Here is a 22,532-nt window from a genome sequence, read left to right on the forward strand (position 1 = left end):
ATTTTACAGTTGCATCTGAAAGTTAATATTAAAATAAACACTTGTAGAACTTTACCAGTCATCTCATCTCTGTACAAATAATACATAAGAGGTAGCTTTGAAGGTCACAGCAGCACTGAAAAAGGCTTTTGAAAGTTCTGTTGACATAAAGCCGTTTTGGAGAGCAACAAACAATAGATTTAAACAGAGTTGTCACCTGAAAGCAGAGACAAGTAACAGGTTTAACACAAAGCAAAAGAGATGCTTGTGCCTTTACAAGAAAAAAGGACGAGAAGAATGGGGAATTCACCAAAAGAGCTTTTCTAGCAAGTTTCTATTGTTTGAAGATTAAGTGGATATTTTAAAAAAGGAAAAACACAAGTTCCATCTCAATTTGATAACATTTGGTTTCCCCTTTTTTTTTTAAAAAAAAAAAAAAAAAAGTACAATTCACACACTTCATTACACACATTCCTGGTTTCAATGCTTTTAACACATTTGAGTTTTCAGTGGAAAAGTTATTCTGGATATTCTGACAAAAGCACTAAGAGAGATACAGGACAAACACCTACATGACAGTGAACATCAATCTACTTATTTCCTTATCTTCTCTCTCCAGCCTTACACAGTGCAGTATACAAGACACAGTGCATCTGTGTTTCAATTCTTCCTATCTGTTGGAGTGACAAGCATTGTGGCTTTAAGGCTTTGCATTCAACTGTGCTCATTCCAGTCCTTTCAAGAGCTTCAAATATCCTTTTTTTTCCCCCAACGCTTCTTAAAAAAATCCAGAAAAAAACCAGACTTACTCATTATTCTATCTAACCATGTAATCATTAGTAATAGTTCTAACTTCCAACTTGGTATATCACAAAACCTTTATCAGCCGAGAGATCTTCACTTGAATGCTACTAGTCCAAAGTTTATTAATATTTTTTTTCACCCCTTCAACTCAATTATAAAACGGCACCATTGAGAAAAAAAGAAGGCAGTTTTGGTTACTTGAATATTCCCTCCCAGCACTCCCCTGACTTCATTTGGACACCAAAACCAAGGGGCGAGCACCGCGGTTCCAGACCTTGTTGGTGTCACAGCCACCCCCTGTTCTTTGCTTCCATGTGTGCAGATGCATGACGCTCCTTGATGCTGTGGTCCAGCTCAGCCAGCTGGCAACGGCCCACCTCTAATCTTCCTCTAAAGAAAAGGCACAAAGATGGTTGTAAGGACACAACAGACCCCATTTCCGTTAGGAAATATTTCAGTATGCTGCTTTAAAATTCAATGGAATTCTAATGTTGCACTCTAATGCTGTCAAAAGCAGAGAATATTTAGTATCTCTGGAAATCTGAATGTTATTTTATCTTTAAAGCAAAAGACTAAGTTTATTCCAGAGACAGCTGATCATGTGCTTTCAGCTGTATGCTGAAATGAAATCTTTAAAAAGGAACAGCCTGGAGGGCACACAGGAAACATGACTTCATTTTTCTTAACACAAAACTCAGTCTTCAGCTAATACAAAACACTGCTGTTTCTCACAGATGTGTGTGAGCTACAAGTCAGCTCTGTGTATTTCTGTCCCACAAGGCAAACAGGTCCATCCACAGATACACTGCAGACTGATTCATGGCACATGAGAACTCTGCCTTCAGCCGCACAGTGCAATGATTAGCACTGTTGCTCTCATATTTGCTTGACAGCCATCATTTTTTTTAATCTGCATAATCAAAAAGATAATGCCCATAAAATCTTAAGAAGTGGCAGTACCTTTTTCCTTAAAGCATATATAAGCACAGATTTCACTCACATAGCTTAAAACAGCCAAAATGCAAATCAGCAAAGCGGAAGAGTTGCTTTTTGACTTTTCACTTTCTACTGTAATATGCAAATATCTTTATAAGAAATAATTAGTGTGGAAAGGTCAGCTCAGTTGTCTTTCTTGACAGAACATGGATTTTACAATGGAGGGCACAATCCAAACTATTTTTCATATTTTGCATATAAATGTTTACACACAGAATAAATTTCTTGACCATGCTTACTCATTATCTAGACTTCTGATTCAAAAAATGAATCCAAACCTGATCACATAGGAAACAGGCCAAGAGGATGAGGTGGTGGGAAAGCACATGAAGCATATGGATTGCTGCCTCTGGTGCGCAAACAGCAGTCCAGATGCTTGCAGATACAGACTACAGGGCAGACTCATGCACTAACCCACTGTGCTGGGTGTTTGCCAGAGCCTGCCTGATTGGTGGAGAAAGCAGATGAGGACCTTATGGGCAGCTGGAATAAAGCTCCCAGGCCTCCCTGGGGCTGCTAGCCGCTCTGACACCTTGAGGAGCAGCAGAAGCAACACTGCCCAGGGTGGTTCTGCAGAGCACTGGTTGCGGAGGAGCCCAAGGGCAGGTGTGTGGCTGGGCCTGATGGGACAGGAGACAATGGGCAACAACTGAAACACGGAAGTTCTACCTGAGCACAGAGCCCTGGCACAAGCTGCCTGGAGGCTGGAGAGCCACCCCTCAGGCAATATATAAGCCCACCTCAGTGCAACACCAGGTAATGTGCTCTGGGGTCCTGCTTGAGCAGGGAGGTCAGGCTGGATCATCTCTAGATCCCTCTTCTACCTCAGCCATCCTGCGATTCTGTTGTATGTTACGGAAGGATAGAACATCCTGAGCTGAAAGAGACCCATGAGGATCATGGAGTCCAGATCCTGGCTCCTCAAAGGACCGCCCAAATCCAAATTCTGCTAGGTTACAGCTAATTCTTATTTATACCACAGATAGCATATAATGGGAATTTTGAAGAAAATACTTATCCACCTTTTAATAACCACTTTTGGTTTATTATAGTTTTTTTTTGTTTTGTTTTGTTTTTTAAGAACTCCACTGAATTGGGATTTACAAGCCCTCAACTTCATAAACTCAGAAAAAACTTCTAAGTCAGAAACTTTCAACATTTATTTTCAGACTAATGTTTTTAAGGCCTTGAATGTAGCTGTACAACAGAACATTCATTTTCCTGCAACTGAACCATAAAAACCCTCCTAAGATAGATGCAGTAATTGAAATCTTAAGTTGGCTTCTCCATTTTTTTTCCCCACAGTAATTACTAACCACAGAGTAATATACAATAGTGTAACTTATGGCCTTAAGAGTAATGGCAACAGTGCAGCACAGCAGCTTGAAAAGGTCCAGGGTCTTCAAAGGGCTTGAAAACCACAGGGTCTTCTCCTCTGCTGACTTCAGTGAAGTTTTCACAGTGATTATGAGCTCAGCTGCAATGAGAACTGCAGGTTCAATGAAATTAACTTCACTACTCTTCCATGTTCTAACTTCCCTTGATTGGACGCTTTTCTAATCGCTCGAAGTTCGCCTGACTCGAGCCCGTCCCGGACCGATCAGCAGCGGCTTGAACCGCGTGGTCAAGGGGGAATCTCGGGCGGTTCCTTCAAGCAGGGAGCCCCCCGGGTAGAGGAGAAGCCCGGCAGCTCTCAGGGAGCAGCTGAACGCAGCCCGCTGAACGCAGCGTGTGGCATTCCCTGCCTACGGAGGGAGATTTAAACGGGCACATTGCTCGGCAGAATCCTTTCTGATCGCCGAAGTCGCCTGACTCGGAGCCGTCCCGGACCGATCAGCAGCGGCTGACCGCGTGGTCAAGGGGGATCTCGGCGGTTCCTTCAAGCAGGGAGCCCCCGGGTAGAGGAGAAGCCCGGCAGCTCTCAGGGAGCAGCTGACGCAGCCGCTGACGCAGCGTGTGGGCATTCCCTGCCTACGGAGGAGATTTAAACGGGCACATTGCTCGGCAGAATCCCTTTCTGATCGCCGAAGTCCGCCTGACTCGGAGCCGTCCCTGACCGATCAGACAGCGGCTGACCGCGTGTCAAGGGGGATCTGTCGCGCGGTTCCTTCAAGCAGGAGCCCCCGGGTAGAGGAGAAGCCCGGCAGCTTCTCAGGGAGCAAGCTGACCGCCAGCCGCTGACGCAGCGTGTGGGCATTCCCTGCCTACGGAGGGAGATTTAAACGGGCACATTGCTCGGCAGAATCCTTTCTGATCGCCGAAGTCGCCTGACTCGGAGCCGTCCCGGACGCGGATTCAGTCAGCGGCTGATCCGCGTGGTCAATTGGGGGATGCTTCGGTGCGGTTCTTTCAAGGCTAGGGACCGGTGTCCGGTATCAAGCACCGGCGAGCTCTCAGGAGCGGAGCTGACGCAGCCGTCTGACTGCAGCGTGTGTGGCGCATTCCCTGCCTACGGAGGGTGAGATTTAACGTGGACATTGTCTCGGTCAGAATCCTTCTCTGATCGCCGTAGTCGCCTGACTCGGAGCCGTCCCGGACCGATAGACAGCGGCTGACCGCGTGGTCAAGGGGGAGATCTCGGGCGGTTCTTCAAGCAGGGAGCCCCCGGGTAAGAGAAGAAGCCCGGCAAGCTCTCAGGGAGCAGCTGACGCAGCCGCTGACGCAGCGTGTGGGCGTTCCCTGCCTACGGAGGGAGATTTAAACGGGCACATTGCTCGGCAGAATCCTTTCTGATCGCCGAAGTCGCCTTGACTCGGAGCCGGTTCCCGGACCGATCAGCAGCGAGCTGACCGCGTGGTCAAGGGGATCTCGGCGGATCCGTTTCAAGCAAGGGAGCAGCACGGTAGAGGATGACCCGGAGGCTCTCAGGGAGCAGCTGACGAGCCCAGCTGAATCGAGAACGTAGGTGGGCGTTCCCTGCCTACGGAGGGAGATTTAAACGGGCACAAGGAGGGCAGCGACTAGTCGCTGCCCACCAGAAACGGTCAGGAAGACGTGCGGGTCTTGTGCACCCTTGACTTCCTGTTTCAAGCTCTGGTTAATAAAATTCTGCTCTCGACATGGGTGCTGCCCGCGAAAGGCTTGCTGCCAATAAACAACTGAGGAGGCCAAGACAAGGGTCCGATCTCAACAGAAACGGGGAGCAAGCAACCAAGAACGACTGGCAGAGAACCCAGACTGTTTACTGTCCATGCTACATGCCTTACTAGGAAGGCTGCTGCCTAAAGATTCTGAGGAAACTCCAGACTGAGCCCCCCCAACCCCAAGATGACTGGTGGGCAAGGCTCTGCCTGTTACTGAGTGCCTATGCATGCTCTGGCCCTTGCAGGGCTGGGTGAGGGAGGCATTGATGATTTGTGTTCACTGCGACCAGGTTGAACTACTTGGCTCAGTGTTCCTCGTAGTTGAACCTGAATTGGAGGAAGTGGTTAGAGGCTGAGGACTATAAGGAGAGAGTGTGAGAGGGAGATTGGACTGGGTTTGGTGTTCAAGTCCCTCTCAGCCTCAGTTCTCAGGCACACAGTCGAGGCTCCTTATGTGAGGGCGATGTCGCCCGTCTGCCACTCACAAACGTTGGTTTAAAAGGGGAACCAGTCCAGCTGGCAACACTGCAGCCGGTCCTCCTGTCCCTCCTCTTCCCCCCAGCAGTAACGTTCGAGAAGGGAGAAGGAGTGAGAAGGCGGGTACCTGCTCGACTGGTAAGGGGGACCTCATGCAACGATCCTATCCCCGGCTACCCCAGGTGCTTCTGGCGAAACCGGTTTGAAGGCCCTGGAACTTGAGGGGGGACTAGTGGAGAGTATGGAAAACGGTGCACCCATGTGTGTGCACAGGTGAAGCGGTCACCCGAAGCCTCAACGACTGCTCTCTACACGTAAGGATCCGAAGGGTGATCTGTTGTGTAGAGTTTGATCCTTCTGCAAGGAACAGCATGGCCCTATCATGCGCCTGACCCATACCCGCAAGAGAAGTTGTGCTGCCTTCCTGGGGCACGGTCAGGGACATTATCAAAAGAAAATTTCTCAGATTGATTCATCCTTGCAGACCTACTAACTCACTTTTAAATATTCAGGCTGGCAGTGAGGAAAGTTGGCAAGCTAAGAGCCCTGAGGTCCATCAAGAAAGACTCTAGGGGAAATGGGAGCGAATAGCTTGAAGGACTGGGGGTGAGAGTTGATCTATTTTCTTCTATAGCCCCGTGGTGTCAGGAAAAGATTAACAGTGGAGGATCCAAGAAAACCCCACTCTTAAACAGATATGGCTTAGAGAGCTGGTGCAAAACACAAATTATACGGCTATTTTGGACCAATGGGCAAATCTTCACTGTCACACTTTACGAGTAATGAATGGCTGCCTGATGCAAGCAGCTGTCCCTGAGGGGTAAGAGGGTATTAGCTGAAGAATAGCGGGAACTCATTGGATAGGGTCTTTTAAACAAGGAACGAAGGGGGAAGAGGGGGCAAAATAAGGGCTACTGGGGTTAATGGTACTATTCGAGGGATTGTCTCACAAACTCTGTGGGCAGAAAGAATTGCAAGAGTGGCAAAAGGACGGGAGTAGGGCAGGGTTGATGCTGGGATGCCGCTGTTCTAGTGATCTGGTTTCGCTCATGAAGGTGGTGAGACGGACAGCCCCGGCGAAGTGCTTAATACTAGATCCACGGAGCCTGAGTAACAAGCAGGAAAGAACTGGATAACCTGTGATGCACTCTGAAAGCTTATGAACATTGTTCGCTATCACAGAAACCATGGTGGGATGACTCCACAATTGGGATACTACATCGATTGGCTGATAGGCTCTTTAAGAGAGATAGCGAGGGTAGGAAGGGTGGGGGAGTCGCCCTTTATGTCACAAGTATTGGAGTAAACTGTGCGAGGAGCTCTCCCATCGAAGAAAACAAGTCAAGAACAAGGTTTGAGAGCCTGTGGGTTAGGATTAGAGATGGGACTAATAAAGGTAGCTGGTATTAGGGGTATACTACATGGTCCAAACCTGATCAAGGGAGGCTGCTGATGAGGCTTTCTTTGCTCGCAGATGCTGAGGCGTCTGGGCTCACGGGCTCTTGTCCTGGTGGGGGAACTTCAAACCAATGCCTGACATCTGTTTGGGAAAACCACACCGGAGCTGCAAGAGCTGCCAGAAGGCTCTTGGAATTCCATTGATTGATAGCTTTTCTGGTTCAGGTATTGGACCAGACCGACCAGAGGTCAAGCGTTGCTGGACCTGCTGCTCACCAACGCTGAGGAGATCATCAAAGCGTCAAGGTTGGAGGCTGCTGGGCTCCAGCGATTCATAGCCCCTGGTTTGAGTTTGTGATTCTCAAGGATGTGGGCCTGGCAAAGAGCAGGACCAGGATGCTGAACTTATTAGAAGAGCAGAACTTCAAGCCTTCCTCAATGGAATGCTGGCCACGATCCCCTGGCGCGCTGCCTCAAAGATAAGGACGTTGAGGAGTGTTGGCTCTAACTGTTTTGCAGGAATGCCCTCCTGGCAGCACAAGAGTCTCTCATTTCCCTCTGATTTAAGAAGTGGGCAGGAAGAGGTAGAAAACCGCCACTGGCTCAGCAAGGACCTGCTAATAGAGAACTGAGGGTGAAGAACAGGGGTGCTTACAAGCTCTGGAAACATAGGCTGTGTCATACCCCGGAGAAATACAGGTGATTGCCGTCCGAACTTGCAGATGTGGATCAGGAAATAGCCAAGGCGAAGGCAGAAACTGCAAACTTTGTGCAAGGTTCATTCTGTGAAAGGTCAACAAGAAAACCTTCTAACAGGTACATTGGCCAGAAGAAGACAGGCCAAAATGGCACGTGCCTACTCTGGTAAATTCTAAAAAGGATGAAATGGCTTCAACAGAATGAAGAAGAAGCTGGAGGTGCTGAATGAGTTCTTCACCTGGTCCTTTCCCAACTGGTGTCCAGGATTCTAGTCTTTTTCACGTCCCATGAGTCTTGCACCCCCATACCTCCATGTTGGGGACCAGAGGAGTAAATCCCCCCCATCTGTAAGGGTAGAGCAAGTCCGAGGTGTCTCCTTAGACTGAATGAGTACTAATTGTCGTATGGGGCCTAGATGGCGTGCATCCCAGGGTCCTGACAAGGAGCTGGCTGAGGTGGTTGCTGAGCCGCTCCTCCATCATATTTGAGAAGTCGTGGCTGTCTAGGTGAGGTTTCCCGGATGATTGGATGGCAAGGGTCACGTCACTGCCCATTTACAAAGCTAGGGGAGCAGGGTACGCAACCCGGGTTAACATCAGGCCCGTGGAGCTCTCACCTTCTGTGCCTGGAATGATTATGGAACAGATCCTGCTGGACAACATGCTTTGATCGCATTAAAGAAGCAAGCACTGTGATCCGAGAACAAGCCAGCATCGGCTTCACCAGGGGAAAGGTCCCATGGCTTAACTAATCTTGTGGCCCTTCATATGATTGGAGTGACGGCGTTGGTCGGACTGAAGGGGAAAGCGACCTGATGTCATTTACCTGGACCTGAGCAAGGCGCTTTGACATGGTCTCCCCATCACATCCTCTCTCCAAAATTTGGAGGGAGGTGGATTTGACTGGTGACAATAGATGGTAAAGCAATTTGTTGAAAGGCCGCAGACCAGAGGGTGGTGGTCAATGGCTCTGAATTGTCCAGGTGTGGAGGCCGGTAACGAGCGGCAGTCCCTCAAGGTCTTGTCTTGGGACCGGTGCCTCTTTAAACATCTTTATTAATGACATCGATGAGGGAAATGGAGTCACCCTCAGCAAGTTGCTGATGAACCAAGCTGGATGGTGCAGTCTGATACGTGGAGCGGAACAGATGCCATTCAGAGGGACGCTTGGACAGGCCTGGAAAGCTGGGCCTTCGGGTGAACCTAATGAGGTATAAGACGGCAAAGTGCAGGTTTTGGCACTTGGGCGGAAAGAACCCTCCAGGCACCTGTCCGGCTGGGAGGAGTTTGTCCTTGAGAGCAGCTCGGCTGAAAAAGACGCTAAGTGGTTCCTGATGACGATGAGAAATCTTAACATGAGCAAGCCAGTGCGCTCTGGCAGCCCGGAAAGCAAACGGGAATTCCTGGGCTCCATGCAGGAGAGGGGTGGTCATCAGGGACAGCGGAGCGTGATTTGTCCCTCTCTACTCTGCTCTTGTGAGGCCCCCATCTGAGTAAGGGGTGTGTCCAGGTGTGGAGCGCCTCAGTACAAAAAAGATATTGGAGATTTCTGGGAAAGGTCCCAGAGGACGGGCACAAAGATTGATCAGGGGGCGCGAGTCACCTCCCCTATGAGCTGAACACGGCTGAGGGAGTTTGGGTTTTGTCCAGTCCTGGAGAAGAGAAGGTTGCGAGTGTGACCTCATTGGCAGCTTTCAATACCTGAAGGGAACTTACTCCCAGGAGGGGATGTACACTCTTGAAAGGGCTGAATAATAGCAGGCCTAGGGGAAATGGTTTTTAGAGTTGAAGGCAGGGAAGATTTTACGGTTTGGATGTTTAGGGAATAGTTCTTTTACTAGAAGGGTGGTTTAGGTTCCGTGGCAACAGGCTCGCCCAGTTGAGCGTTTGTGGATGCCCCATCCTTGGAGGTGTTCAAGACCAGGTTGGACAGGGCCCTGGGCAACCTGATCTAGTAAATGTGTATGTTTGGTGGCCCTGCTAGGCAGGGGGGTTGGAACTACATGATCCTTGAGGTCCCTTCCAACCTGGGTAATTCTGTGATTCTGTGATGCTGACTACACTGGCCCTGTCCACTGCAAAACCAGTACAGGAAAGCAGAATCAACAACTCATTTCATGTCAAACAGCTGAACAGCACTGTGCCGGTGCTGTTTGCTGGACTCTTAAGCCCCATTCTGCCCTAACCCACTCTGGTCAAACGGCCTATCACAAAATTCTCACCATTCATCCCCTTTATCCCCTTCCCACAGTAGCAATTTCATTTAAAAGAACAAGTTCTCTTATTGCACTCTGGTTCACACAGTACATGCTGAAACACTGTCTCAGAACCCATTTGATGTGATCAATAACTGCCTTACCTGTATAACTCTTGTGAAACACACTCATACAGCTCCTCAGCAGTAAATTTGATACTGTTATTTATCTAAAACAAAGAACAAAGAATTACCACAGTAATTTACCAAGTACTGCACACCAATTAAATTACGCAGCTGGTTTAACACATATTGCTACTGTATTACGTAACAGGTTCTCCAGCTGAGACCACACATAAAAGTAAAAAAGTCACATTATGTAGCATAAAAATCAATGAACACTAATTATTATGACCCCATACAATGTCACTGACAAATACTACCCCAGCTCTGTTTTCTAACAATTTCTTCAAAATCACACATCTTCCATCTCTCTATAATTCTATAGCAACCAAAATAAGTTCTGACTCACTTTAATACTATGAATACAATCATTCTATACATACCTGAAAAAACAGTAATTTCCTCTATGGGAGAGGACTGAAAATCTGAAATATATTTGTGTTCAGTGAAAAAAGCACATCTATCCTACTGCAAACACTTATTCATTTCCTTTTAAAAAAATTAAAAATATTTTATAATATGCCTATACTCTCTACAGTAGAACATTCTATCTTCTAAAAATGCTTATTAGGTCAGGGTGTTTTGGTGACTTCAGCTTGGATACTTTTCTTATGAAATATTCATAACAAATGAGCTCTCCAAAAGTCACAGAGGCAACTCAAGTACTGGTACAGATACTAATATTTTTTCTAGGCTTTGACCAAACATGCATCTTGGGTCTAATATCTTGTAAATAACAGCTAATCTTCAAAATTCCAGCTTAATAGAAATGAACTGTTCAGAGACCTAACCTCATAACTACTTTAAACTAAAATGAACTGCAATAGGAGTGTACCTGACAAAATGGCAAAGAAAACTTCATACCTCATTGCTTATGAGGAAGTTATACAGTGTCCAAATATCTTGGAAACTACTGTTTGGGGCCAGAACTCTGAAAAAGAAAAAAGTTTTGGTTTTTTAAAGTATTTGCCAAAGGAATCCATGAAATAATTAAAAAACAACAATCAGATATGCTTCATAAAAAAAAATTAAGTTTCTTTAAACAAAAAATAAACTCTAATTTTTGAAGATTTTTTCCTCCCACTCACCCCTTTCCATTTCTCTAGCTAATGCTCATTATCTCCAGTATTTTGATGCACATTCTCATGACTCATTCTCTCCAGTATTTTGATGCACAACACAAATTTTACATTTTACATCCCATTTTTGCTGCTTCTAAGAATAACCTGTTCAACCCAATATTGAGAAGTGAAACTATGATGTGACAGCTGGGGAGGTATTTTTCTGAAGAACCTGGTACCTGATGTTTTATGCAGGCACAGAATGCACAGGACAGCACCAGGGTCCTGAACAGAGCCCAGTCCTTGCATGCACACTGCAGGGAGAGCTGCCCTCTGCCACACCATGAGGACGTATGCCTTCTTCCACAAGGAGCCAAAAATGATCCAACAGAGAAGGAATTCTCCCCCAAAAATACTTTTCCTTCCTAACTACCTTTGTATTCATAGCAAAAAACCCACAAAATTCTTATACTACCCTATACGTTACATGACACAGCATTTATTAGGAAATCCTGATAAAATTTTGCCTTATGTTAGATTCGGAGTAAATAAATTAAGAAAATTATTTAAGTTTAAAAGAAATTATCTGGGAAACTCTTTACTTTCCTGGTCCCCAACGCTGCAGGCAGCATTCAGTGGTTATCAGAGAAAGCCAATGATCTATCTGTTTAAATCCCTGAATCCTGACATCAATTAGTATGCTTCAGCCCCAACAAGGGTTTCACAGAACACATACTGCAGGCTCTGAACAGGCAATCCATACCACTCCTACCAACCCCATGTGAGGACGCCAGGTGTGAGAGCATGCTTATTTTGGTACTGGTGCCAACATATACAAGCAAGCTGCTCACAGCATCGGCTCCATTCACTGCACGTCCCCAAGCCCCAGCAGGATATACAAGCCAGCCATGTTCCTAGCACTCTGAAAAAATCCAAGCAAAGCGCGTTAATAAGCAAATAAATAACAATGTTAAATCCTGCATTGGACTTTATAGAGGTAGTCTGGAGTGTCACAATAGTTCCTCCTGCACTTATAACACATAAGAAGAGGCCTAACATTTGGCTCAAAGCTCTACAATATCTTCAAATGAAAGGCAATTGTTTTAAGGATCAAACATTACAATACATGATATTCAGAAAACAATTTGGTGAGAGAAGAGCCTACAAATAAACTTCCCCCACAAATCCTTAACAGGTCAACATTCATATGCCTATTGCTGTTTTCAAATAAACAGCAGCTAGAATACAAGCTCCAGGCTTGGAACACATGGGCAGGGATTTTACACTACAGATGCTGTTTTAAATCCCTTCACATTCCTTCCATCTCTGGTAGCTGCCATGGTATGGAAAACAGAAACTTTATAAGAGATGTACATTTGAAAATCTGGACATTTTCATACACATTTACTCTGCACCTATTTAACCACAGCTGCTGCTTCTCTCCCAGCATTACATCAAAAGTACTTCAGAAGCAAACCCATGGACACCCTTTGCCTTCCCTATCTGTGAAGAACCAAACTACAAATGGCCCTCTGTCACACGCTGCAACATTTAATTACTCCAAACTCTCTGTTCTGAATTAAGTGTTGGCAAGGTTGGAACTCAATTAAAACGCAATTTGTCCTGGCATCAAGCTGTAGTATGGGCCTGTGCAGCTTTCTGAATAAATGAGGTACAGAAGAGCATCCTACACAAAAATACTAAACGCCAAATGGATGCCAGCTACAAAGTGGGATCTAACTATTGCTTTTGGAGCAGAGGAAAGGAAGGAGAGAACCAGACTTAACAATTTGTACCTCAGAAGCAACAGGGCTTTCCTCCCCACTTGAGATGTGTGTTTCCATACTGGCAGCAGGCAGCTGTCAGGACAAATGCACACTTAAGTATGATATCAAGAATGGACAGGAAACAGCTCACGACAGGACTGCACACTTGGCCTGGGAATAAAGCAAAGTCTATTTGGAAAGGACTGGAAAATTTACTTCAAGAGCATAAGAAAAACGTAACCGGGCAGGGAAAGCATGTCAGCCTGCCAGCCACTCACAAACACTGAAATCATGGGCAATAATATGTAAGGCATACAGACACAAAGCCATAGCAGTATGTGTGGCAGTTGCTTTCAAAATTCAGCCAATTTCCTGCAGCTTGGCTTGTCACTCCAAATGTTCTTCTACCAGGGACCTGAACGGTGGCCTGTGCTGTTCAGCTGACGAAGCTGTCTGATGGTGGTAACCTGCCTGATGAGCCCCAGAACTCAGCCATGAGGGTAAGCAACTTCATTGTAGAAAAGTAAACTTTTGAACATGGATATCCAACCTTTTGCCTTACCTAAGCTACCGTGAGTGAAGAGGAATTGCCCTGGGCAGCATTTAAGATATATAGTACAGTAAATGTTTATAGCATAATGTATTTTTATGCTTTAATAAAAGAATATATAAAAAGAGAGCCCATAGAACATGTGGGCTATTTTACATTGTTTTTGTGAAACTAACGCATCAGTCTGGTTGACTGGAAGGGGTTGCCATTGTCAGTAGGTTCTCAAGGTGTTTGTCTGAAATTTTGATGAACACATGCTACCAAAAAGTGATGACATAAATCACGTGTGACAGTGAACTGCGGGATATTTTTCTCTGTTAAGAGTGGTCTTATGGAAGTCTATGTTGTAGGTTCAGCTGGGACAGAATTTTTTTCTTCACAGTGCCTGGTATGACGATATATTTTGGTTTTAGGAAAAAAAACCCCACTGATGTCTATAGTTACTGCTAAGCAGTGCAGCATCGAGCCAAGACTGTTCCAGTTTCTTATCTCATACTAACAGAGTGCTGGAATGGGACAAATTAGGATGCCTGACTACTGGCCAGAGGGATATTCCATATCGTATGACATATGTGGAAAGGGTTTTGAGGGGGCTGGTAGTTCTTTCTTTCACTCACTAGGGGCTAGTTGGGCATTGGTCTGTGGGTGGTGAGCAATTGCATGTGCATCACTATTAATATACATTCATAACTATTACCCTGTTCCTTTTCTCTTTAGTTTTATCTCAATCCACAAGTTCTATTTTTATTTTCCCCCCAATTCTCTTCTCCATTCCACTAGAAATGGGAGAAATGAGCAAATGACTGCGTGGTGCTTAGCTACGTCCAGGTTAAACCACAACAGTCTAGTAGAGAGATATGATCAGATCTGAATATCTGACTGCTACTCCATACACTGCATTTGAAAACTGGCAAGTAATATTTTTACACCAACTGAAAATGGAGTCACAAATATATTTTTTAAATGATTATTTTTGGCACTCTTGAAATCTCAAATTCCTAAAACAAACAAAAACAGAAAGCAAGGCTGCATATTCTTCACTGTTCACAGGACCATCTTTAGCTAATGTATCAAAACACATGAAATTGTTTGCCATGACTTGAGTTAGCGCTCGACTACACCCTCCCAATGCCCTTGATTCAGTTAAGACAGTGGAAACTGCACACTGATGTTTGGTCACTGCTGAGCAACGGGTGCCTGCCCAGGGCCAGGGTGCTACTTGGTGGGAAGAGCCGCTGACATGATGGCGCAAGGCAAGGAGCAGCTGCAGTAGGGGCTGGGCTAATCCACATACAGTCAACCAATGGGACATGCCTGGCTTGACCCATTAAGGCTTTGGTTAACTTCAATGCCATTAGATTGGAAAAGCAAAAAGGAATGACAAATGGAAAAACAAAACTTCTGTGCCACCTAAAATTTTGGTAACTTGGCAATTCCTCATTACACTGCTAACATAAGGGACAATAAGAAATTTAACAGCTTTCCTTTATTCATCAAGAATGTTTTGGTTTCTCATAAATTATTGATAATAACAAAAACAACAAACAGCTAGTGCTAGGTAAGTGCAGTATTTTTTTAACTGGGATTTTCTATCTGTTTTACTTCTAAAAGGAGACAGCAAAAGGGGAAAGACTGAAAGTAGTTAACACAGAGACATTCTGATGAAAATAACTAGATATCTTAGCAGTCTCAGTAAAGAAAGAATTTTCTAAATTTCCTAAGTAGTGATCAAGAACAAGACATTTCAATTCCTCAAGAAAGGTCAAGGAAACAGTTTCTCTGCATCTGCTCAATTGTTTTTAAATCAACAGGACTGTTTTTATGTTAGTTAACTGCAAAACATCCAACTCAGAGATAAGATCAGATACAGCAACACTTTACCACATTACTGAAAAGATCTCTAAAAAATTATACTTTAAAATTAAAACGGTTTAGATGAGAAATTAATAAACCAGTGCTTTCCAAACAAGTAAACATATTAGAAATTCCTCTTAGGTACTGAAGTTACTTAAGTAACTTCAGGTTACTTACTGAAGTATGTAACAGATATTTGCATACCTTACATTGTAATAGCATAAACACCGGAACACTGTGTCTAAAAGTATTTGCTGTAAGCCATTTTTTGTGAGCATTTCTGAAGTTGGCATATGAGCAAACTATTTTTTTTTAACGTACCGCTTAAAAATAACACCAGCCAACCAGAAAGATCTACAAAAATTCACAGAAGAGTAAACACACTTCTGATGTTGAAAAGCATTTCATATCTAAATGCAACTTGGTCAGAAACCACAAAAGCAGTAAGGTTCCATGTAAAATTCCCTAATGAGGCATCCAGACCCTCGAATCAGAAGTTACATTCAGTCAAGTGACACTGCTGGTTTACATAAACACCTTCAGACACCCTTAAACGCTGCTGATAAAGCCTTCAAAAGGTTAAGAAAGCTGTCTGTTTCTAGTATTCCAATCAGTATGTTAAGGGGAAGATCAGTAAGAAATAAAACGATATTTCAGAAGACTAGTCATAACAAGCTGCAAGCACTTCCAATCTTCTACTGGCACACACTTTGAGTTTAACAGGCGATAAGTTAAACATATCCTCAATGCATAAAGAGGAGGGAAGTGATACAGCTTCAATACATATGTATTTTCCAGTACACACACCCCCAGCAGCCTTTTCTTGTGACTTGTTCTGCATTTCTTAGAACAAAATTCCCAAAGAACTGATTATCTATGATAAACACTTAAACTTTTCTACTCTCCAGACATGAAGGGCCTAAGTATCTTCCAGTGGAATCATCGGAAAAACTTTTAAAAGTGATTGAAAACTTGGCACAAACTTGGAAACCCTGAGTCGCATAAATTCTTCTGTTGCCTCAAAGAACTACTTGAAAACTAAGAAAATATTTCAAGGATCAGGATCCACAACAGGCCCCCCTGTAAGCTGGTTCCAAATAATATCTAACACAATTACCACACAGTACACAACACAAGCATAAACCAGAACTGAAAACATGCAGAAATACTACCCAATGCAATTAAAAATGATTTATATATTTTATTTATATGAAATGACTTACAAACCTATACCACTGCTTTGGAATAAATGAAGGTTTATTCCTAACCCTAAACGGGGTTATCCCTAGATGTAAGTCCATGACATGGCAGCACAGGCCCCGAGAAGAAAAAAAGAGGAAGAGTTTTGTCAAGCGACCTGGCCGGCCCCAGGCCACATGCTCTGGGAAAGGGGGAAGGGCAGATAGCATGCAGACAGCTTCAACAGAGAGAAAACAATCTGAGGAAGAATGGGAATTTACCACGTAACCAAATCAAACAAAACGAGAGAGACAAGAGTATGCAAAGTACGAGGCAAACCATAACCGTGTGAGGGAAGTATGTGCTTTTCTTTGTGCCAAACCACAACAGGATGCCAACAGATTTTTATTCCTACTCTTCCTGCCTTTGTCATTTTATAAATAACTTAGTACATTTGCTTTGAAACATCCAGAAAAACACTCAGGTAATCTCCAACAATGCTGAGAGCAATAGATGAGGTGCTGATTTTTGTTACTGCTGCACACCTAACAAACGTTTCATGGCTTCACAAGTAGACATACAAACTTTGGAGATTTAATAGTCTTTATTTGTTGTTAATCCATATAACACACGTGAGCACGTATGATGCCCCTCAGATAGAGACCTGAAGTGGAAGGGAGCCATTTCACATTCACTTTTTAAGTAGTAAGTCTCAAGAAGTTACTGATACAACAAGAGCTTCCAGGATCCGCTACATTTGAGAGAAAGCTACTAAGTAATGTTTTGTTTACATGGAGACAGGTTACATACAGATGCTAGCCATACTAGTTATTGCCTTCATTGTAATGCTGAAGTACTGTCCAACACTTATGACATGCAGCACATTGCCATGTAATTTCTATTCTGCTGTTAATGTAATTATAGGAAGAAACAAAGATAAAAATCTGTATTGCAGGAAAGTCTCAAAGGCAGGGTAAGATGCACAGAGCTATTCCCTTTCTAGCTGCTTGTTTGTTTTTTTTATAATATCTGTATTTGTCACAAGCATGTTCAAGTCAGGAGGTCTGGATAGGCATAGTAGTGTCGCAGAATCACAGAATGACCCAGGTTGGAAGGGACCTCAAGGATCATGTAGTTCCAACCCCCCTGCCTAGCAGGGCCACCAAACATACACCTTTACTAGATCAGGTTGCCCAGAGCCCTGTCCAACCTGGTCTTGAACACCTCCAAGGACGGGGCATCCACAACCTCCCTGGGCAGCCTGTTCCAGGACCTAACCACTCTCCTAGTAAAGAACTTCCCCCTAACATCCAACCTAAATCTTCCCTCCTTCAACTTAAAACCATTTCCCCTAGTCCTGCTATTGTCAGCCCTTTCGAAGAGTTTACTCCCCTCCTGGGAGTAAGTTCCCTTCAGGTATTGAAAGGCTGCAATGAGGTCACCCCGCAACCTTCTCTTCTCTAGGCTGAACAAACCCAACTCCCAGTTGGGTTTATAGTTACTTATCACAAGAAGAGTGACTGTGCTTTTCTAACTGTTTTTAACAATCACAAAACATGAACTCCTAATGCGTTTGCACTTTCAACACAACTTATTTTTAAACATTCCAAACATTCACAAAAGTTTTTTTCTTATTTTTTTCAGATAGCAAGGAATAGAAGCTACCATGATTTATCACTAAATCTGTACTGCCTCCAAATTCTCAAGTTAAAACTTTTTCACTACTTTTTCTCCATTTGCTTCATTTTCTGTAATTGCACCAATCATTGTAAGGTACTATTAAAGAAAAAAAAAAAGAAAAAGAAAGAAAGAAATACACATTAAGTGCAGTATTAGAAGGGCTGAGCAATTCGGGTAAAATGAACCGCCTCACTTTCACAAGCTTCAGAATTTTTGTTTTGATATTCTGTTATAAATATATATGTAACTACCATGACCTAAAAGCACAGCTTCCGACTCTTACTGGAAAACCTACTCAGAAAACTCAAAGATTAAAACAGATTATGCAATGTACGCCTTCTGAATTTCTTGCCCCACTACGCCACCTACTGCAACTCTACAGAACAAACTCAGAGCAAGCTTTTCAAAATTGAAACATTTAAAGAAAACTACTTTTATTTACAGAATTAATAAGTGTACAGTAGTAGAAAAGAAAAAGATTATTTAAAATTACTTCATAAACATTACTGAGTCTCAGTGTAATCATGTGGAATAAAAAATAGATTCCTCATTTCAACAAAGTTAAAGGACCTAAATCATGTTTGCCTCAAGTATTTTTCTAATCAAAATGCACATTTTCTGAAAAAGAGATTTCTTTGACATAATTACAGATCTTATTATTTTAAAGAGTTCTTCCCCAATGGGAAATATAGAAGATAGGTCACTTCCAGTAAAAGAAAAAAAAAAACAACAACCAAACAACTAAGTGTTAAAAACATGTATGTAATACAAAAATAATGGTCTCAAAGCATGAAGTTCACATTAAATCTCATCCACCACACACACAAATTGATACCAAAGGGTTTCTTGCAAGAATATTAGGACAGGTCTGAAAAGAAGTAAGTTTAGGAGTAAGATGTGCTACTAAGACAATTTCTTAAGAGAAAAACAAACACTGACTCTACTAACATCTAATCAGAAATGTGTGTACTACTGCAAACATCAGAAACAAAAATAAACTTATTACCACCAAGCTTCTCTAACTCAAATATCTACATGTATTTTCCTGTTTCCACTTTTATAACATGTAGACACTTTATCTTTCAAGGAATCTAAATATTTCTCAGAATAGTTTTGTTCCATATTGCTGTATTGTACAGACAATCTCAGACTTTCTACTTAGGCCTCATGTTTACGTGAATACACTACTTCATACTTTGTATGCTTGTACCTCAATGCTCGTTTCAGACTTGCAGAATGCGTATTTTACTGAAAGATTTTAATTAAAGAAATATTCTTTTGGCCATAATTAAAAACAAAAAGGCAACAAACTTCTCACATGGTGAAAAGGAAAGCAAATATCTGCATGATTCTATCATCATTTTAATTGGAGGGAAAAGAAAAAATAAATACTCTTGCAATTTCTGAGAAAGAAGATCTCAAGTACCAAGTGACAAAGCTCTACATCTTTGCTACAGACTAAGTGCAGAAAAGCTCAGACTGCACACTATAAAAAGGAGATAACTGTACTTCCACTCCAGACAGTCATGATGTGATAATTAACATCTTACAGGAACACTGTAAAGAGCACTGCTAAGCACTGATAATGAAAGTTAGTTCAGAAGTTCACTACTCCATAATTTAAGAACAGATTAAAAAAAAAAAAAAAACTTCTTAAAAAAAAAATGCTTTTTGGATGATTCCTAGCAAAGGTGTTATCTACAACAGATAAGTATACATCAGTGCTTACTTAAAAGGTAGATTGTTGACGTACCAATTGCTTGGATGCAATTTGATAGTCTTCTGACCTACTTGCATTGGCAGCATGCAAAAAAAGCATGAGAAGTGAGACGTATGATTTGAGAAAACTATTTCCAGCCTCTCTGATTCACAGCTTAAGGATGCTCACTGCAGCATCTGTAACTTCAATCACAATTACAAATCAGTTCTTATAAACACCCTTTACAGTATATACACAGGAAATGGAGAGAACAGAAGAGTCAAGAGAACTTAAAGCATTCTTCTGTAGCTGTTCCTGCTGGTGACTAAACTGCTATGAAATGAGGACTATGTGAAGAATGCACGAGAAATACCTTAATCCTCCTGCAGCTCCATATTTATTATTCAGCACATGCACACACACAAAAAAAAGGAAAGAAAAAAAAAAAAGGAAAAAAAAAAAAAAAAAAGGAGGAAGAAGAAACAGAGAGGGAAAACTATCCTGCCAAGAAGGAAAAAAAAAAAAAAAAAAAGGGAGGAAGAAGGAACAGAGAGGGGAAAACTATCCTGCCAAAACAGAGTTCAGCTGATTATCACTGCAGGTTTTGACTCATTAAGAATACTCTAGTATTAAGTAACAATGAAATCTCAAAATCCCATTTCAACATTAGAAATATACTAAATTCTAGCAGGCCTCATGTTTGAATGTTCTAAATTACTCTCAGCTCTTGCCATCAGAGCTAATGCAGCATTTAAGCATGTCACAGTTGCTGTAACACTATAAGCAATTCCCAGTGGCTTGTCATCAAAATACTGGAAAACAAGTTCCAAGTCATAAAAGAAAAAATCCACTACAAGAAATCTGGTTGTCTACCAAGAGTTAATTATTCTTTCGTTACCAATAAATTGCTCTAGATAAATGTAATAATGAGATGTTACTGAAAATTATGAAACTAAGCATGCACATTTAACTTCTAGTTTGGCACCAACAGTTAAGTGACTTTTACAACTACATGCCTTATTCTCACTAGATCTTATGGCTAGCTGAAATTCTTACCTACAAATTCCTTCAAGAATGTAATTCACAGCTGCTAAGAGTTTTTGCAGTCCTGAAAAAGCCTCTTGAAATGAAGACTTTGCAATTACTGTGTTGGACTCTAACTTCTGGAAAATTTCAAGCCTAGTATTACAAAAACAAGGATGAAACAAAGAAAAATAGTTAATAAAAATCATTGTCATTTGTATGCACTGCATTTTGACTATTATTAATAAAACAAGACCAAATGTCAATATATACTATAACCATGTCAGGTAAAGTAGCCTAAGAATAAATACTAAGACAACTATGTCCTACTTCTCTGCTTAAAATTTTCTTGGCAACTCTCTGACTTTTACTTAAACAGATTTATCATTAAACTTTACTTGACAATGAAAACATCTCTTCAATGTAACTTGAGAAGAACTCAGCAAACCTCCCAGAAGAGGATGTTTAGGCTGAAGGAGCAAAGTAAATTGCTTTCTATGTACTTCTTCAAGCTTCTTTGTTTTCCATATTTAATAGAACAGGATTGACACCTTTCCTTCAGCGGTTGCAATGGGACCACAAGCTGCATTGCACTCATGAAGAATAAACTCCACAGTATATATTCAGATTATTTAAAATAACATGCATAGTGTTTCAATGATTTTTCAAACAGTGTTCAAAAATAACAAAAACAGTGGCAAAACTTCTACATGGAGGGGCTTTTCTTTCATGCAATTTTGAGTTTACATGAGAAATGAAATTAATAAGCAGACTCTGCATTTGTGCACTTCACCTTTAAGGTGAAGAAATTTGCTTAAAAGGAAAACTATTTCCAATCAACTAAGATTTAAAAAATAATTAAAACAAACAAACAAACAAAAAAACCCCAGCTTTTGCATAGGCTAGTACCCTTCTGTGGGGTTTGAAAAGGAAATCACCAAAGGAAAACATAGAGCTTAATGCCTCTTTTTATGGGAAAAGATTAAGTTTTCATGGATGTCTCCCACTTGTGCATCTTATGAGATCTTCAACACTATTCTCATAAGTTACTCATTCTAAACACAATCAGGAAAAGGAACAGCAGGCTATACAAATCAGTGACTGCATCTATATAACAATTCTTTTGCTCCTCACTTCACAACTGACAAGTTGTGTGATGCTTTCATAAATCTCAATTAATTACTAATAACTTCTTCTCTAAAATGAGAAAAACCAAGCAGTTCCTATGGTATTTTTGAATGGAAATCATGTGAAGTTACATTTAACTTCAAAATTTCTTTAGTACACCATACCTGTACAAATTCATCTTATTCCATACACCTTCAAGGACTGACCAGATCTCCTGGTGCCTGTTTTCTTGAGCAACCTGTATGGTTGCAGGTATCCTTTTCTCTTCACAGTTTTGAAGATTTGGTATTGTTGCTTCCATCCTTTCGCATGGAGAACTTTTTGAAAGAACCGTGATGTCTTCAGATAAATTCTGCTCACTGTCTGACTTTACCTTATAAAAGTTTAGCAAGCAAATACTGAATGCATTTAATTTCCTAACTTAAGGAAACTTGAAAACTTTTATCTGCTTTAGGTTGCCTTTGTTGTTGTTCTTGTTGTTAAGGTGATGCTCAAAAAAGCAAGGCATATCTTTTCAAATTTTAACAGTCCTTATAGTCTCTGTGTCTAACGCACCTCTCAGCCTTTTACCAAGGCTTTCTTCTATAATTGTAGACCAGGAAACTGAAGCAAAGGTTAAATCCTACATCAAGGCTTCACAGATAAGTTAAAATAAACTACAGCGCTCTCTTACTTGCACATGGAAAGACAACTCTGCTCTGCCTCCCATGGATGATGGCACACTCCTCTGGAATAGCATAAAGTACTCATATATCAGCAGCAAATTAACACAGGAAATAT

The 22,532-nt window shown here is 42.2% G+C and overlaps 1 protein-coding gene across 6 annotated transcripts in view; it reads right to left on the reverse strand.

The window, feature by feature from the left end:
• Positions 1-226: 226 nt before the first annotated feature.
• Positions 227-22,532, reverse strand: part of SWT1 (SWT1 RNA endoribonuclease homolog) — a 40,770-nt gene continuing 18,464 nt past the window's right edge. For 3 of the 6 annotated variants that reach the window (XM_015869850.2, XM_015869852.2, XM_015869849.2), the window contains exons 14-19: positions 21,917-22,125; positions 20,658-20,780; positions 12,670-12,732; positions 10,677-10,743; positions 9,795-9,859; positions 227-1,173 (exon numbers count right to left, since the gene is read on the reverse strand). In XM_015869850.2, the coding sequence (XP_015725336.1) occupies positions 1,068-1,173; positions 9,795-9,859; positions 10,677-10,743; positions 12,670-12,732; positions 20,658-20,780; positions 21,917-22,125 (633 nt within the window). In that variant the 3' untranslated portion in view covers positions 227-1,067. Of the gene's footprint in view, positions 1,174-9,794; positions 9,860-10,676; positions 10,744-12,669; positions 12,733-20,657; positions 20,781-21,916; positions 22,480-22,532 lie in introns of those variants that run through there. The other 3 variants (XM_015869851.2, XM_032446284.1, XM_032446283.1) reach the window with 3 other exon arrangements.

The sequence above is a fragment of the Coturnix japonica genome, chromosome 8 (assembly GCF_001577835.2).
Source record: "Coturnix japonica isolate 7356 chromosome 8, Coturnix japonica 2.1, whole genome shotgun sequence".
Taxonomy (NCBI): Eukaryota; Metazoa; Chordata; class Aves; order Galliformes; family Phasianidae; genus Coturnix; species Coturnix japonica.